General features: G+C 43.8%; 1 protein-coding gene across 4 annotated transcripts in view; it reads right to left on the reverse strand.

Annotated features, from left to right (window-relative positions):
- Window positions 1-8,518: 8,518 nt before the first annotated feature.
- The window catches only part of RNF144B (ring finger protein 144B), a 91,716-nt gene continuing 82,698 nt past the window's right edge, over window positions 8,519-17,536 (reverse strand). For all 4 annotated transcript variants that reach the window (XM_051612032.1, XM_051612031.1, XM_051612030.1 and 1 more), the window contains exons 5-8: window positions 13,335-13,539; window positions 12,161-12,299; window positions 8,961-9,050; window positions 8,519-8,764 (exon numbers count right to left, since the gene is read on the reverse strand). In XM_051612032.1, coding sequence (XP_051467992.1) covers window positions 8,624-8,764; window positions 8,961-9,050; window positions 12,161-12,299; window positions 13,335-13,539 — 575 coding nt within the window. In that variant the 3' untranslated portion in view covers window positions 8,519-8,623. The remainder of the gene's footprint in view (window positions 8,765-8,960; window positions 9,051-12,160; window positions 12,300-13,334; window positions 13,540-17,536) is intronic.

The following is a 17,536-nucleotide window of genomic DNA, read 5'->3' on the forward strand; positions in this document are numbered from 1 at the left end:
GGCCACTGGAAAAAGTGCTTGCAAAGGAGTATTTCTCACAGGCCATCAACACCTACAGAGGAGGAAACATCCCCAGGAGTCACAGGCCTCACAGAGAAATGTGACAGAATGATGATAGGGTGGGCAGCATCACCCGCAGGGTCATTCCTGAGCAAAAATGTCAACCCACTCGCTGGGACACCAGAGGAGGTGTTTTACAAGGGTGATGTGGGTGGTGTCTGTCAAACTGGAAGGGTGTATCAGGCTGAGGGTATTGTTTAAAGCAACACACACCCCCGTGCAGAAGTGGGTGTGGGTGGGCAGATGGCTGTTTTACACACACGGGTTAGGGAGGTAAACAACATCCTTTGCAATCTCAGAAAATGCAAGGAGTTTAAAATCCAGGGATTTGGTTATAAAAAAACCCTGAAATAAAAGGTTGTTGAAGAAAAGGAGTCTTCATGTACAGGAACTTGTGGGGGGAAACTGCACATTGACGCTGGGATGAAATAAGATTTTTCTGACCCTTTTTTTTCCTTCAAAGTTGGCCAAGTGATGTTTGGATTGGCAAGAGTAATGGCAAGCACCAGTTCCCAACACACATTAGGAGTTAGGAGAGTGAACCGAATGTGGTAATTGGGTCCTGTTCTGCTGAAGAACAAGTGTGTGTGGAAGATGTGACCATAGATGAGTCACAGGCCCTCTGGATTTTCCTCTTCGTTGAAAAACGCTCAGACTTGTCTGACCTGGAATTGTAAAAACTGGAGATAAACCCAGTAATGTCCAGTTTTTTTCTTGTAAGAATTTTGTTTTATTTTTTTTCAAAGTTGCCAGGTGAGGAGCCAGCAGTTCACTCATCTGCCAGGTGGGGAGCCGGGCAGTTTGCCCACCACTGGCAGCTGGTAGGCTGGCAGGGCACCAGGCATGTTGGCTGCCAGCAGCTGGTGTCCATCATGAGTTTGACAGGTTTGACACATTCTCACCACAAAGCTGGTTCCTCTGTAGTCAGCAAGAACCTCTGAAGGAAAAGTGCTGTGCTGAAAAGGTCCAGTCTGCTGCAACGTGTCACCTGTGTTACTGCATGGACAGATGCTTTGCCACCACTTTGTTGCACATTCACTGAAGAAGATCAGAGCCTTGGCCACGAAAAAAACCCGTAAACACAATAACTGCGTTTAAGTGGAATAACATCAGCACTGAATTTACTATGAGCAAAGTGGTGGGGAAAAAAAATATCTACAGGTGTGACTGAAATTTTGAGGTGTAGCTGATGTAGTGATGTTACCAGGGCAATGTTGAGGTGAAAACAGCCTTCTCAGTTATTTTCCTCAACCCTCCAAATGTGTCCTCAGAGGCAAAACTCTCAAGACCTTTCAGGTAATCTACTGAGATGGAAGGTCCTGCAGATGGCACTCTGGGTTTTCAAGGACGTGTCACCCAGGTGGAAAATCTTACCTTCCAAGATGCTGAGTAATGGTAGCTAAGCTGGAAATATTGAATAGTAAACATCACCTTATATGTGATGCTCAGCAACACAGCTGTGATTGTCTCTCATAAGCACTGGATGTGGTTGTGTGAGAAGACTAAGGAGCAAAGTGAAATCACACAGCAGAGTGTAGTGTTTCATCGTGCCCTTTGGACACACAGAACATGAGGCCTAATTCTGCTGCAAGGGCAGGCAGGGTTGAGGGAGCCAGGGAAGAGAAAAGGGGCTCTGAAGCAGCAGATTTTTCCTTCTTGCAGCCTCCCACGCATCCCCTACTCACAGCCTGGGGTAGCTCCAGCTCCCCAGGCCTCCTCCTGGTACATCCCAGGTCACGGTCTCCGCCGAACTTTGCGAGAGGGCAGACGGATGGTAGCCCTGCACCGCACTTAGAAACCATCAGCACTGCTGTAGCAGCATGCAGGAGCTAACCCAGAGCCTGCCCCACTCCCTTAAAAAAGATTTTAATGTTTTTATTTTTGAGAGAGAAAATGAGATGGGATTCTGATCCCATCTCGTCTATCCTTTTATCCTCAAAATTCCTATGAAGCACCTCAGATGTGTTCGAATTCTTCCCGTAAATTTCCTATGCTCATCTTTTTAAAGGCAGCTAAGAATTACAACAAAATGAGACAATGTCTTTACACTGAATTTTTAATGTTGCACATACTGCATTTTACAACATTAGAAGAAAAAACCAACAAAGTAACCCTTAAAGAACAGAAAATAAATACATTTTAATGAATATATGCAGAGAGAGTGCAAAAAATTGCATCTGTAAAACGTTTATATGCTGAATCATACAACAAAAAATTTACAAAAGCATTTATTTCTTTATACATGTCAGCTTTCCTCTTATAAACACAAAAATATATTAGCAAATCTTACAAAGATCAAACCCTTTTGTCCTTCACCAGGAGAAAAGTGGTGAAGAAAGTGTATTACCTGGAGAAAAGAAAAAAACAACCAGATAAACAAAAGGTAAGTCACAAGTACCAAGGAAACAACATCTAGATGCTGAGGAGGAATTTAGCCCAGTGTGCTGCAGCACAGGGGGTGAGCCCCGAGAACAAAGGGCTTTCCCTGTGGAGAGGAGCAGGATCCCTCCTGCTGAGACAAAGCTGCTCTTTGCTGTGCCACTTGCCCTGCACAGCACTGAAGTGCCCTCTCTCCTGCTCCTCCTAAGCCAAGGCTTTATTTCCAACAAGTGCATCCGAAAGCAGCATCTCCAGCTGGGAGACCTTCAACAGAGAAGAGGTGGGAGTGCCGTGACCAGCCTGGCTACACCCAGTGCCTCTGCAATGCCCAGGGCCCTGCACCTGCCTCCGGCCGGGCAGATACACACTCTGCTGCCAGACGCGGACACTTCAAACTACACTGGCTCTTAGAAGACACACTTTTTTCAGGAGTAAGCAACGCTGGGGTGGGCACAGAGTTCTCACAAGGTGACCCCATAGCAGCTGTGACGATAACATCAGCACGATATGTATTAATTCTGCTTTTCTTCATTCACGAGACTCGCTCATTGGGCAAAGCAAATGCTTAGACCAGTCGAGCTCCAAGTAACTCATCTGTACTGAGGTTTCTCTGAAACAGGCCAGCAGCAGAGACTGGGATATGAATGGAGGAGAGATTTGCTGTGGATTTGGGGGAGTTTTGGGGGTGAGCGGGTAGCTATGGAAAGGCCAGCTTGAGACAGGGCCCCTGACAAAACTCTGGGACATGCTCATGCATGATGAGACAGCCCAGCATCATGGCTCTGGTGCAGCAACCGGCCCAACGCCACCCACGCCATACAGCCGGTGGCACTCATGAAGCCACCTGGACAAGACCCTCGTGCACCAGATCCATTGCATGGAAGCCATAAAGCTCAGGCACCTTCCTGAAATTTAAGCAACTCACCACGCACCTGCTGCAGCATCACACATTCAACCTGTCTGGGATCTCCTGGCACAGGGCCACCAGAAGCTGCTGCTTCTGTTTGGACATCCAGAAGGCACAAGCAAATGACTAAAGGCCTTAATTTTCAGCCTAGAGGACAAAGAAAAATTAGACTGAAGTTTTCCAGAATCTTAGCAGTAAGTTCACCTTCCACAGACCCAGAAGAACCAGCTCTTGCTATTTCAGATGTAAATTTTTGCATCTTTATTGCCAACCACAGAAGTTAGGGGCTGATCCTACATACTCATGTGTGAGAGATGTCTTGTAACTGTTACAAGTAGCACACACTGTTCAGCTGTTTTTGTGCATTTTTAAAATTACCTTACTGTGTAAGTATACTCCAGAAAGCCTCCAGAGGGTTTGAATCCCTAAAATATGAAGCCATACAAGAGAAGCTTTTTTGATTTATAAAATAAAAATATGTATAAAGGATGGAGATTAACTTTCCCCCCAGTATATTTCCAAAAAAATCTGCCCAACAATAGAAGCATATCTCCTGTGATGCTCAAAAGCCACAGGGCTCCTTTACCTATTAGCTCTAACAAAGCAGTCCTTATTTAGGCCTTCCAAGACAATTTGTTAAGTCTGAATGAGTTTTTTCTAAGTAAGCCAAGTCTGGAATTTCTATCTTTGGCAATTAATCTCAGCATCAAATTTCTTATTAAAACCTGGGAGAAAATTGTTGGAGGGCTTTTATCCTCAGTCAAAGAAATCTACTAATTTCACTCTAAGACTCTTTGGCCTGAGAGAAAGGATGAAAAATATGATAATAAAAGTAATTTGAGAAAGACAAGAGTGACTGGGAGAAGGAGATCAGAGTGCAAAACAGATTTCAAACTTTAAAGTGACAGGTACTACAGCAAAACTACCCACTGTGGTACCAGAGGACAGAGCAGTCAAAAGCTGATTTCATCTTCCTGTCATGGAAATGCAGTTGATTTCTGTCCTCTTGTATATCTTCAAGCACATATGAAGGTGATACCTAGTTTCTCTTAGTTTATTCAAGTAAAAACTATGTACCTTTTAAACTTATCTTTGGACTTTATGCTATGCTACTGGACAGACAACAGTACATAGCATTTAGCATCACTGAAACACTGCAGAAACATTAATTACTGTTACCCCTTCTTTGGGGTAAGTAACCCCATGCACCATTAATCCATCACCCATTATTGAACAGCAACATTGACCATCTCCCACAGTTCTAGAATAAATAGTGCAGGGAAGTATTTATGCTATAGCATGACAAACATTTTCTTTTTATTAACAGGTGGTTTTGGGAACAGGTATCATTATACTCATTTTGACACAAAGGCCCAAGATGCTGACTGGGATCCTCAGCTGTATTTGACACAGCTCCACTGACTGCCATGAAATTACAATGAGATGTGGACTGCCATGGAGATGTGTGGCCAGCTGCAGTAAAAATCCAGATTTCTAACACTGCTGTCTAATTTTAGGATCTAATCTCTAAACATCTATAGCCCTGTCTTCAGAAGGACTGAATGCCCCTTGTTCAGAGGGAATAGAGTAGTTGCCACTTTTGTTCTCCAAGGGAGACATCTGTGGACACTATCCATGAAACGTTACCAGACTAAAACCCCCAGGGTCTCTCTCAGTTGTTAAAGGCCCCAGAGAAAATTGGTGATGGAGTCAGGGTGGATGGTGTGCTGGACTCCAGGTCCCATGCAGTACCCTGCCCTGCTACAGCCCTGAGCACACCCCTGAGTGCGACCTGCACACCTGCCACCAGCCACAGGGGAAAGAAAAGAGATGGTTAGAGCAGTGAAGCTTGGTACTAACATGCACCACAATACACAGATGGAGTTCAAGAGGGTGGATTTACAGCTCACATTGATTTAGAAGAGTCACAAGTAGTTAAGAGTCCTGTATTTTCTCTTTCTCCCCAATTTCTGCTAATCTTATTTGTCATGCTTGCAATAAATCTCTTCTAAAGTGACTTTTTCTTATAAAGTTTAAAAAAAAAAAAAAGGCTCTCACTAAAATGGTTCTCTGGAAACTCTGTGAGCATAACCAGTTGATGCAAAATAACTGCCTTCTGGAAAACAAGGCAACGGGGCTCTACTGCTCCCAGCACTTCAGCACAGCTACAGCTCTACTCGCAGTGTCAGCACATCCTCATGCGCTGGCCTCCTCCAGGTCTACCTAATGTAGCTGCTTAGGTATCCCCATGGTGCACTGGACACAGCCTTTTAAATAAAATAGCCTCCATAAGGCTTCTATCTTAAGCTCTAAATTATTTCCAGAGCTGCTTTCTTAGCCGATTTGTTGCATCTACAAGCCAAAGGAAGGTGTGCTTGTAGCTCATGCTCTCCTTATCCAGCTTTTATGTAAAGACTCCCAGCTAAATCCTGGGCCACTGATACCAATCTGCACACAGGCTCTTTAGATGCTTGGACTGGCATTTTGGTTGTCAGGTTGTGCTAACAGCTGCATGCTGAATTTCTACCATTTTTGGTAGCCCCACCAAGCACCTAAACTGGCACCAGCCATAAAATGTGCACACGGAAAGGGGACACCTTCCTTCTGCTCTGTAGGCATCAGCTTCTGAAAGAAGTTACCTTGCACTCAAACTGAGGTGTTAAAAATAAACTAAACAGTGTTGTTTTCTCTCAGACTTTACAGCTATGCACATGTGCAATGCTTCTATAAAATGTTATCCTTCCACCATTTAAACAAATTCCCACCCTATGAAGAGATCTGCATTAACTTTAGACATTTAAAGAACTGAAAAAAGTCAAATTTGTATTACAACACAAATGGTGACATTGTCTCCATTTACTGTAGCCTGGGCAAAACATGCCTTCAGCAAGAAATGCCTTCAGTATTTCTTTAGCAGAGAGATCTTAGCAGTTTCATTAACACAGCAGTATTCATGGAAAAAACACGAGACACCTTCACTCCATTAGGCATTTTAGCAAAACCATGCCAAGGGAAAGAGGGAGAGGACAAGGAAAGAAACCAAACTAGCAGAGGGTGCATTGAACATAGGGAAGACCACAAAACTTTAAAAATTAATTTTAACATGCAAAGGATATTGGTACATTGTAATGCCAGTTATGGTTAAAGGGACTGTACAGCTTCTGTGTCTTTGCCCTTGAGCCTTCGTTAAAGAAAGACCCTCAACTGCAAGTTCATAAATAAAATGGAAATGACAGTAGTGCCATAAAAACATAGGGAGATAAATAGTGCAAAGCCAAGGGCTGGATACTTTAATCTGTCACAAGTACCCCCAAGCACTACCATTACTGCTCTTAAAGCAAACACATACAGAAAACATTCTCTATTATAAATGGCAGTTTCCTGCATTGCACTCTGTATTTAGAACGTACTGACTACCTTTCTGCTTCCCTGCAAAGCTGTGGATGGATAATATATATAGCCTTTCACACTGGGGAGCACTGCCTGCCCTCCAGTCACGACTGGCAGCAAAGACAGACAGTATTTATAAAAGAAATCAACTAAAAAGTAAACCAGACAATATCATTTAAGGCCTTTGTTCCTGCTAGTCTGCTCAACAGACTGCACTTTCTTAAAATAAGAACATCTACTACTTCTGTTACAGTAACCAGAGAGCAAAGTTAAACACAACAAAAAATAAAGGTCACATTTACGGCTGCCAAGAAGGCAAAGTTCCTGAGGCTCGGCCAAAAGCAACAGCAAAGATGCTCTTCGCAGCAGTCCTTGGGTGCCTGGCACGGTGTGCACAGAGGGGGGCAGAGCGGCGGGGAGGAGGGGGAGCTCAGCTCAGGCTGAGCATCATCTCGTTTAAGCCTGGCAGCCCTTCTCCAAAGGGGTTTGGAATTACAACGGATTATATAGTGCAAACTCGTATCAGTTCCCACAGACATAAAACGCAGAGACAGGAGCCCAGAACAAAAGCCGCCACCGGCCAGGGTTGTGAGGAGCACCAGCCACTAAGGACATAAACTCCGGGGAGCAGAGTCTGATCCCAGCTACTCCTGAGTGAGCCTGGAGTAACTCCAGTTCTTCCATGAGTTTTCAACGAACCCACACAGGTGTAGCTGGTACCAGGGCCTGAATGAGTTTGGTGGTGAGGCACCAAATTAAAGTGGCGGGTTCGTTAAATGACAGCCTTTCAGATTTAATGCAAAAATCATCAGTGGCGGAATTCATTAACTGCGAGCGGGACAGGAGAAATACCCAGCAATGGATGGAGCTACGTTTACACAGCATTTCTCAAGGATTCACTTCAGCAGGTCCATATGGTTTAAAGAAGGCTCTGGCTTAGCCTGGTCTGAGCCTGTTTTCGTCAGGGTTCTTGCTGCCACCCCATGTAAACTGTTGAAAAAATACACTGACTGCCTAGAAAATAAACTGTGCATTATGTATACGGTATATCCATGCAAGTGTGGGCCTTGCATGCATGCACAACCAAGATCCCAACACTCAGCACAAAACAGGACCAGCGTCATGGCCTTTTTAATAATACAGCTTCATGGTGAGTTTACTACACCCATGTTACTGACAAAAGGCAAGCCCAATGGCAGGGAAACATTCATCCCCCTGGTATTTCAAGGTAGATATGTCATGTGTGATCTGAAAAAATACCAGCTTTCTCAGGATAGTCCAGTCTCTCAAAGGAGAGCCCTGTAATTAAGATCAACAGAACAAATCAAATTGATTTCAATGTTGAAAGAAATGCCACGGCAGCCAGTTGACAGGAAACTGTCAAATGTATTTTCTTAACAGTTTGTTACCTTTCAGGGGACACAAGCTAGCAGGCAGAAGAACTTCAGCAGGCATTTCCCTCTCCCCCTTTTATAAAACACACAAAACCTTCTGAGAAATCTGAGTGTCACCCAGAGCCAGCAGAAGGCATGACATTAACAACCGGGTCTGCAAAGGCAGAGCAATACTGAAGGATCAAGTAATGTGCAGCTGACAGAGGATGGTAAAGTTCTAGCAGTCTCAAAAGGTGGCTCATATTTCAAGGGTATGAACTACTGAATGGTGTCCTGTTTTCCTTTTTTAAAACAAAAACTTACACCATATATATTCTGCAAAATTATCTAGACTTTTCCCACACTGGGATTTGTTAGCCTGCAAAGAATAGGCACTTATCCCAAGAACTGGCAAAAAAGGGAGTATTATTTGGTAGATATGGCACCAAAAGACAACCATTGTGCTTTCTCACATACATATGCTGTACAGATGGAGGCTCAAACAGACAGATTTTTAAGTTGTTGGAGGGCTGTGTTTTTTCTTCTTGCTTCGGCAAGATTTGCAAATGCAGCAGATGATGCATGGAGATGCCACGAGCAGCAATGGAGAGGTGACTAATGCTATGATACCTAGTCCAACGAGGATCCCCACAACCTGAAAGACACGGTGGGGAAAAGTATGGAATTATCTGACATGGAAAATGAAATACACATGTGCATGCATAAGCACAGCATAGGTCACAAAAATAAGATTAAAACATGAACACAATCATCCTGGTCCTTCATTGAAGAGTAAAAACTCTTTGCTTCACTCATGCATGACAGCTCTGCTCAGCGGACTAGGAACACACCTGTGTTCTGTTCCACATCACTGAAGCCCTCGAGTGGCCCAGCTTGTTTCTGCAAGGTCCTCTGTCATAATGTCTTAAGAAGATATCGTTCTGAAAAACAAAAGGAGAAGTTGTAAGAGCAGGTTACAATACTGTGGGAAGAGGTTCAAGACTGAAATGGAAATAAAACTTTCCTGACACCGCTTTAAAATTACCAGCTGCCATTCACCTGTCAAATAATTATCTAGAGAAACTTGTTGCAGTTTCAAAAAGTGCAGTGTGTTTGGGACCCAAGTGTCTTTCCTCCCCCACTTCTAAAAAGCATAAGCATATGCATTGCACCTATTGGACAACTACCTATTCTGTAACTTGGTGATGATAAAGGGGCCTGTAAACAACAGATATTTCTGAAAGCTAGAAATCTGAGGGATCATATTCTTAGATACTTGCACCTTCTGTTCTCCTGCTGTTCCTGCACTTCAGAGTCTTTTTTTCCTAGGCTTAATAGGAAAAATTATTAAGTAGGAAATCTGTGTTTCTTTTCTCCTTTCCCAGTAATACTTAATAAATTACCCACTTTATCTTCAGAACTTGACTAACACCCTGCATTGCCTTCCCCTGTGCTGTAACCTGACACTGCTTTCTCTTTCATTTTTCAGCCTTACTCTTTGGCTCTACAGGTATCACCTTCATCTACACCTAGAGCTCCTGTAACCCTGCCCATTTAGAAAAACTGCATTTGAATCACACATCTACAGTTACTTTTTTCTCTCTCCTTTGAAGAGATGAAAACGGTGAGAAACTGAGTCTTCCAGTTCAGCAGGGTTGAGCAATCACTGCGTACTGCATGTACTCTGAGGCAAGCCATGAGACTCATGTTGAAAAAGCAGCTCAGACACACAGAAATGGGACAGAAGGTTAAGCTAAATCTGTTTAGCATGCTGAGAAAGAGGAAGGATGAAGAAGGAGGAAGTTTCATTGTTTGCTGGATGAGGAGTACGAAAGAGAAGAAAAGCAAAGCCATGGAGCATCTAACATTTTATTTCAAGTGCTGGTGAAGTTCTTTTCACACTCCCACAGTTGCTACTGATGACTATGCCAAAAAGGGAATCATAGAATCATAGAATCATAGAATCCTAGGGGTTGGAAGGGACCTCGAAAGATCATCTAGTCCAACCCCCCTGCCAGAGCAGGGTCACCTAGAGTACATCACACAGGAAGGCATCCAGGCGGGTTTTGAATGTCTCCAGCGAAGGAGACTCCACAACCTCTCTGGGCAGCCTGTTCCAGTGCTCTGTCACTCTTACAGTAAAAAAACTTTTCCTGATATTCATCTTAAACCTCCTATGCTCCAACTTGTATCCATTACCCCTTGTCCTATCACTGGTCTTCACTGAAAAAAGCTTAACTCCATCGTCTTGACACTCACCCTTTACATATTTGTAAACATTGATGAGGTCCCCCCTCAGTCTCCTTTTCTCCAAACTAAAGAGACCCAGCTCCCTCAGCCTTTCCTCATAAGGGAGATGTTCCACTCCCTTAATCATCCTTGTGGCTCTGCGCTGGACTCTTTCAAGCACTTCCCTGTCCTTCTTGAACTGAGGGGCCCAGAACTGGACACAATATTCCAGATGTGGCCTCACCAATGCAGAATAGAGGGGGAGGAGAACCTCTCTTGACCTACTAACCACACCCTTTCTAATACACCCCAGGATGCCATTGGCCTTCTTAGCCACAAGGGCACACTGCTGGCTCATGGTCATCCTCCTGTCTACCATGACCCCCAGGTCCCTTTCACCTACACTGCTCTCCAGCAGGTCAGCCCCCAACCTGTACTGGTGCATGGCGTTTTTCTTCCCCAAATGCAAAACTCTACACTTGCTCTTGTTAAACTTCATCAGGTTTTTCCCCGCCCAAGTCTCCAGCCTGTCTAAGTCTCTCTGAATGGCAGCACAGCCTTCTGGTGTGTCAGCCACTCCTCCCAGCTTGGTGTCATCAGCAAACTTGCTGAGGGTACATTCTGTGCCCTCATCCAGGTCGTTGATGAAGATATTGAACAACACCGGTCCCAGTACCGACCCCTGAGGGACTCCACTAGTCACAGGCCTCCAACTAGATTCTGCCCCATTGACTACAACTCTCTGACTTCTTCCTTTCAACCAGTTCTTGATCCACCTCACTGCCTGATCATCAAACCCATACTTGATCAACTTATCTACAAGGATGCTGTGGGAGACGGTGTCAAATGCTTTACTGAAATCAAAATAGACCACATCTACCGCTCTACCATCATCTATCCACCTAGTAATTTCCTCATAGAAGGCTATGAGGTTAGTCAAACATGACTTACCCTTGGTAAAACCATGTTGACTGCTCTTGATGACCCCCATCTCCTTGATATGTCTAGAGATAGTGCCAAGGACAAGTTGTTCCATTACCTTTCCAGGGATGGAGGTGAGGCTGACCGGTCTATAGTTACCCGGGTCCTCCTTCTTGCCCTTCTTGTAGACTGGAGTGACGTTTGCTATCCTCCAGTCCTCAGGCACCTCTCCAGTTACCCATGACTTACCGAAGATGATGGAGAGTGTCATATACACAAGCACATTACTTTCTTGAAGTCCACACAAGTTGAGACTAGTTGGTATCACTTGAGAAATAACTAGCAACCTGCACTTCATAATCCAACATTTTTATCCTTAAGCCTACTAACCCTTCACTTCAGCAAACATGAAACTAGAGTAGACTAGTAAAGAGACCTAGTCCATAAGAGCTCTTAATGTACCTGCCCCTGAAACAATCCCCTTCACCCAGTATCACACCATTTTTTGGACAGGCTGTGACCCCTGGAGTTGGAGCAGGTGGACGACACTTTCTTTCCAGCTCTCAACTGGTTTTTAGCTACTGCACTGAAAGAGGGAATCAGAGAAAGGGAGTGCTGGAATGGACCTCCATAAAGCATGCAGTCTGTCCCATTTCCCTCAAAGAACTACAGTGAGAGTCTCAGACATTGCTAGAATCCTTCATGGGAAAAAAAGGATGTTGATATAAAACAAACAACCAACAAAACACAATACTGGATAAAGAAGAAAGAAAGAAAGTTAGAATCTAAATTGAGCCAAGACATTCACTAGGATCTTAATGAGTTGCTAAGCTGTACAGGGTCTCAGATTAACCCCAACCCCATTACCCTTTATCTAAGTGTTTTCTTCTGCAGCACTTACGTCCAAGTTCTGTAGACAGTACCAGCAGAACGTGTGCTTGCAGTTCTTGCACATCATCTGAGCACAGCCCTCGTTTCGCTCAATATAGATCCGACAGACTGGGCACTGCTTAACTGGTGCCTCCATTCCAATAAGTGATCTAAAAGAGTAAGAAAACATTAAAGTGAAATGTGAATGTAATTACTGTTGGTATTCAGTTCCACTGCCTAATGTGTACTGTGCTTATTTTTACAGAGCATCTGAAGTTGTCTTAATGCCCTTAATGTGAAGCTTGTCATAATCAGTACAATACACTGAAGTATACTCACTACAAGGTGTAAGATTATTAATGTCATGTAAAAGTGAAACTCCATTCCCTTGGTGTTTTATGGTCTGAAACCAACACTCACTGACAAACATATCACCTATAGCATTCAAAATTAGCTCTTTGTAAAACAGCTTGCACCATTCATTTAACAGGATTAGATTATGCAGCTCATAGCACTGTCCCTGCCTGAACAAAATAACCTTAAACTCTACCAGAGCCAAAGATCAAACCCGGAGAAGAAAATTTATGGTGAGAGCTCTTTGGTAACTCCTTTGGTAACTTTCATCTTTCAATGAAGTCTTGAGCAAGCAGAACCTTGGATTATAAGTAAGACTTCAGTTTCTTGCAAAAAATTATAGAAAACTTTGCACACACATGACTGAACATAATCTGAAAACAAAGACGGATGGTGATAAACATTATATACTTTAAACACGAAAGTATTTTCTTTCTGTAGATTATTACCTTATGTAACCTCATCTGTAGGTTGCTTACACCTATGTAATATGAGCATACAGCAGATTTCTCACAGCAAATCGGACATTTTACACCCACTCTGCATAAGAGTTAAGAGTCCTTTATGTAAAGATTCTATAAATATTAAGCAGCGCTGATTTAATCACAGTATAGGCAAAGTTTCAATCCCCAATATCAGTATACTGGGTTTTTTGAATGGACACAAGTCACAATTCTAGCATGCCTTTAGGCAGATTCAAAGCCCTGCATGGCTTCACCTTTCAGAAGTGTCAGTGGCATCCCAAGTTTGCTAAGTACCCAAACAATATAAATATTTGTGAGGCACAGAGGTAGCACCTCATGCCAAAAAGAACCAAAAGGCCGTATGGCCTCTGTGGGTTTCCTTCTTACCCCTGCTCAGTTGGTACCGAAGTGATTTGGCTGTCCTGGCACGGGCGCTGTGGGTGCCATGCATCCTTGCAAGAGGAGCAGAAGGTCAGGTAGCAAGCTGGGCACTCCACCAGCACTGGCGCTCCCGACTCGCTCGCTGCAACATGGCACACTGTTTGGCAGTCAGCTGCAGGGCACCACGTTCTTAGGGGGTCCAAGTGGACTTCTGAAACATAACAGAGAGAGAAAAACAAAAATGTCTATTCGGTTCCTGTCTCATTCCAGCAACACGTGTCTAGGTCAGCAAGGCCCGTGTCTGCGCATGGGTGGGGAATGTGAAGCCTTGTGCACCCCTGCCCATGGGGAGTCTAATACTCTTCTTTAGTCAGGTCTGCAACTGCACTTTGCAAAGGCAGCTGCACTGGAAGCATCACAGGAATGGTGATACACAACATGGGATGTATCCTTTGCCTTTATAGGGAGGTACAAAGGACAAACCTAACTTCCATATCTTTCATGTGTGCAAGCCATGCAGTATCTTTCATGTAAGTAGTAGAGGGACTATCATTAAATTAATGGCAAATAATTTTCCACGCCTTATTTCCTCCCCTCTGTCTACAAACCCCAATTAATAGTCACTCTATTATATGATCATTATTTGTCAGATAACAGATTACAATGATAGCCAAAGCAAGATTAAGGTTGGAGACCTCAAGGTACAGACATCACTGCATGGCAGTGAATGATACATGTTGATTATTCTTCTCACTCCCCAGCCTTTATTCAAGGAACTTGAGCTTGCAACAGGAATCTGTTTACTGTTAGGGGTGACTGCTGTGTGTGCACAATGATAAATGTTGATTCTTCTCACTCCCCAACCTTTATTCAAGGAACTTGGGCTTGCAACAGGAACCTGTTTACTGTTAGGGGTGACTGTTGTGTGTCCACTTTATATTGGCTCAAGTCCATGAGATGCAGCCAAACGCTCCCACCCTGCAGAGCCTCGCTAGAAAAGGGCTGTCATGCCTGCACAAGCTACCTACATCTCCTCCTTCCCTGGGAGCTCTCTAGTACCACCACTGAAAATAAACAGATGGAGGGGATGTCTCAGGAACAGGTAGAAATGTCTGACTGTGAGATGCCAAAAGCCATTACAAGGTTCTTCTGGACCTCCAGCAGATAAAATACTGTCCCACTTGGAACACAAGGCTGCACAAGGGCCCTTTACTTATGTCTTTTGGTAAATTTTGCTGAAACAGGTGAAGGCACGTCCTCCTATGCACACACCCCTGACTGCATTGCTCCTCTGCTGGAGGCTGCTGGTAGCCCACAGTTAAACGGGCTGGTGGATGGGTATCTAGCAGATGTTCCAGTCAGCATGAAAAACAGTGGTATCAGTTCAGTGTCCAGATATCCAGACACTAAAAACTGGACAACTAGAAATGTGTTCAGAGAAGTAAAACTTTCCCCTCCAAGCTCTCAAGCATTTAGATACACATGTATGAACACCTGGGAAGGACACCCCACAAACCTCATAACCTAACATGCACTAGAAAATCAGTTCTGTTCCAGTATGCCAAGCTTGTCTGTTCACCTTGAAAACTTCCAGTTTCTTTAAAGCCAACCCTCCTGTTTGTCTGGGACATTTGCAATGAAGAATCACATAAGGATAATCATCCTCTCTGCTGGCTGCAGGGCACACAGGTACCCAGTGCTCTGACCACAGGGAACTTTTAAGTCTGTGTCAGAGTGTTCTGAGGGACATGCAGAATTTCTAGATCCATGACAAAGGCTGTCACCCAGAACTTAGGCGGTGCCTGTAAAATACCTGTACCATCTACCTCCACCCACCTCATCAATCTAGTTGCCTTCTTTCTTCTTACTCTCTTAGACATGCTTCGTTTGCCCCCCCCACCAAACATTTGCTTTCTACTGAATGAAAGCCAGAACAAATTAGTTTTCAGCTTTGTTTTTGGGGAGAAGAAAGAGACATGAATGGGCAGTACAAGCCATTTTTCATTTTTATATACAATTTTAAAGTAGAGTCCTAGAAATTCATATTTCTGTAGCTTTTATTTGTGTCTCTTCAAAGTGGGCAAGACCATGGCCTAGTACTGGCTTTTGCACTGAAGTCTTCACACAGTAGGTTCTTTATGCTTTTTGTTGACAAACAGCAGTTAAAACCAGGTAAAGTGCAGTTTCTGGATGAAAGACAGGATGTCTGGTTTTGACATCACTGGGAGGAGGGGAGTTGGGCTGTAAAACTTAGTGATTCTTACAAATTTGTTGCAGCAAGATGCAGTGCATGAGATGAAACTCCCTCCGCTCCCACTTCCTCCATTTTACAAAGAACCTACGGATAGTGTTTTGCAATCCATGCTGCCTCATACTGTTTGGTTTACCATGGAGTACAAGAGAAACCAGAAAAAAATAAAAAGGAGCAGCCAAAAAAAAAGGAAAGAGGCTATGACATTGCTCTGAGAAGCTGTTCCATCTTCTGGTTAGGGCCGTTTCCCTCCTGAGCCTTTCTCCTGCTTCCCCACAGCCAGCTCAACCACATTACCTCCACTATCAGGGGGAAAGTTTTCCCAAACAGTGCCAGTACTGGGCAGGGAGCTGGTGAATTTTCACAAAATGCACAACCCACAGGTGAGTTGTGGGAGACAGATGGGGGAAATGCAGTGCCCTGAATAAAGGAGAATTTCTGGCTCAGGAGAGGTACTCACTGAAGGAATGAGACTGTGCCTTTCACAGAATATTATGAACACCTCCTTTTAAAACTGAATACTTTTAGGTCAGGCAAAAAACAGAGGTTCTCATCATCTACCACTCAGCCTATTGGGCAATTGTCACAGAAGTAGAAATATAATGCATAAGTCCTAACCACATCCTATTCCTCTATGTTGTTACCTCTAATGGCCACATAAACCCCATCCTAAATATACACAGAGCAATTCTTGTTTCTTCTACTCAAATACGCCACATGGAAGTGGTGTGGCTAGGTCCTGACTGGATGCAGAGAAGCTACAGATATGTAGGAAAGCTTGGTTTTAAGCCTGAAAACGTTTTCATTCTAAGAACACAAAACCCACAAGAGGACAGGATATTTCCAGTGCATTCTCATTAAAGTAAGCGAGTGTCTGTAGATACACACTTGTAGGCTGATCACTTCCCACTGCTTTTTCACCCAATGGTGAATTATTTTTTTTTTTAAAGGAAATGGAGAGGAAATCTATGTTATTAAAATAGCTAGCACAGATAGAAGATGGGGAAAATAGCTTTTGGATGTGTAAGCCCTTCTTCAGGTCTTCAAAATTTTCCTCAAAATTCATCGTGTGATGGAAAGTGTCCGGATGGATGAGAAGAGCTGGTTTTACCAATCACTTGAAGACTAGTAAGCAAAGACTACACTGCAAAAGCAAGTCTTTTGACTTTCACAAGAAGGTGGTTATTTATTTATAGTATTTCTTGTAAAGCAAAGGGGTGGTGAAGCAAAGAGCCCAAAAGTCAACAGAATAAAGCTGAGAGACGAAGGGTCTAAACACAGGAAGCTGAAGGGTTTGAATAAAGGGCTTTGTTGATCAGAGCAGAAGTTATGAAGGTCACCTTAGTACCTGCCTATTTTAGGAGTCAGAACTTGGCCTATTACACTTGCAAGCATAGAAAAGTAGATGGTACAATGTCTGGAGAACTTATTGCTCTCTGTTTTTTCCCCTTACAATGCTGACTCCTTGTCCCCAGCTGCCTGGGGAGCCCAAGTTAGCTCTTCCCCAGCACCTGGTTTGAAGAAAATACCTGAAAACTGTAAGAGGAGCTTGAAATATTCCATGTGTAAAGGTTTTCTTCATTTTAAATGAACACTGAAAAGCTGGTAAGGGCCATGCTACTATTACACTGAATTGCAGTACTTCAGAATGTTCTCTGTCATTAAGTAAACCAAAGGAATTCATGGCCCTCAGAAGATGTACCTGGCAGGTGTTGCCAGGCTAGGGTCAGGTCTGAGAACAGAGCTAGAGACCAGCAGAAGCTAATAAGCCAGGTCCAGCTGGTGAGGTCCAAAATAGTCAGCCTTGAGGGCAGTGATAAACCCAGGACAGGCAAAAACTCTTGGCTGGGGCTGGGATTAGTGCTGGTGTTCAGATCAGAGTTTGAGTTAGGAGGAAGCATTGTTCCCAGCCATCAGGAAACTGGATTTATTGCTGGGGCAAATAGGCAAGGCCAAA

Source organism: Apus apus, chromosome 2 (assembly GCF_020740795.1).
Source record: "Apus apus isolate bApuApu2 chromosome 2, bApuApu2.pri.cur, whole genome shotgun sequence".
NCBI classification, from domain to species: domain Eukaryota; kingdom Metazoa; phylum Chordata; class Aves; order Apodiformes; family Apodidae; genus Apus; species Apus apus.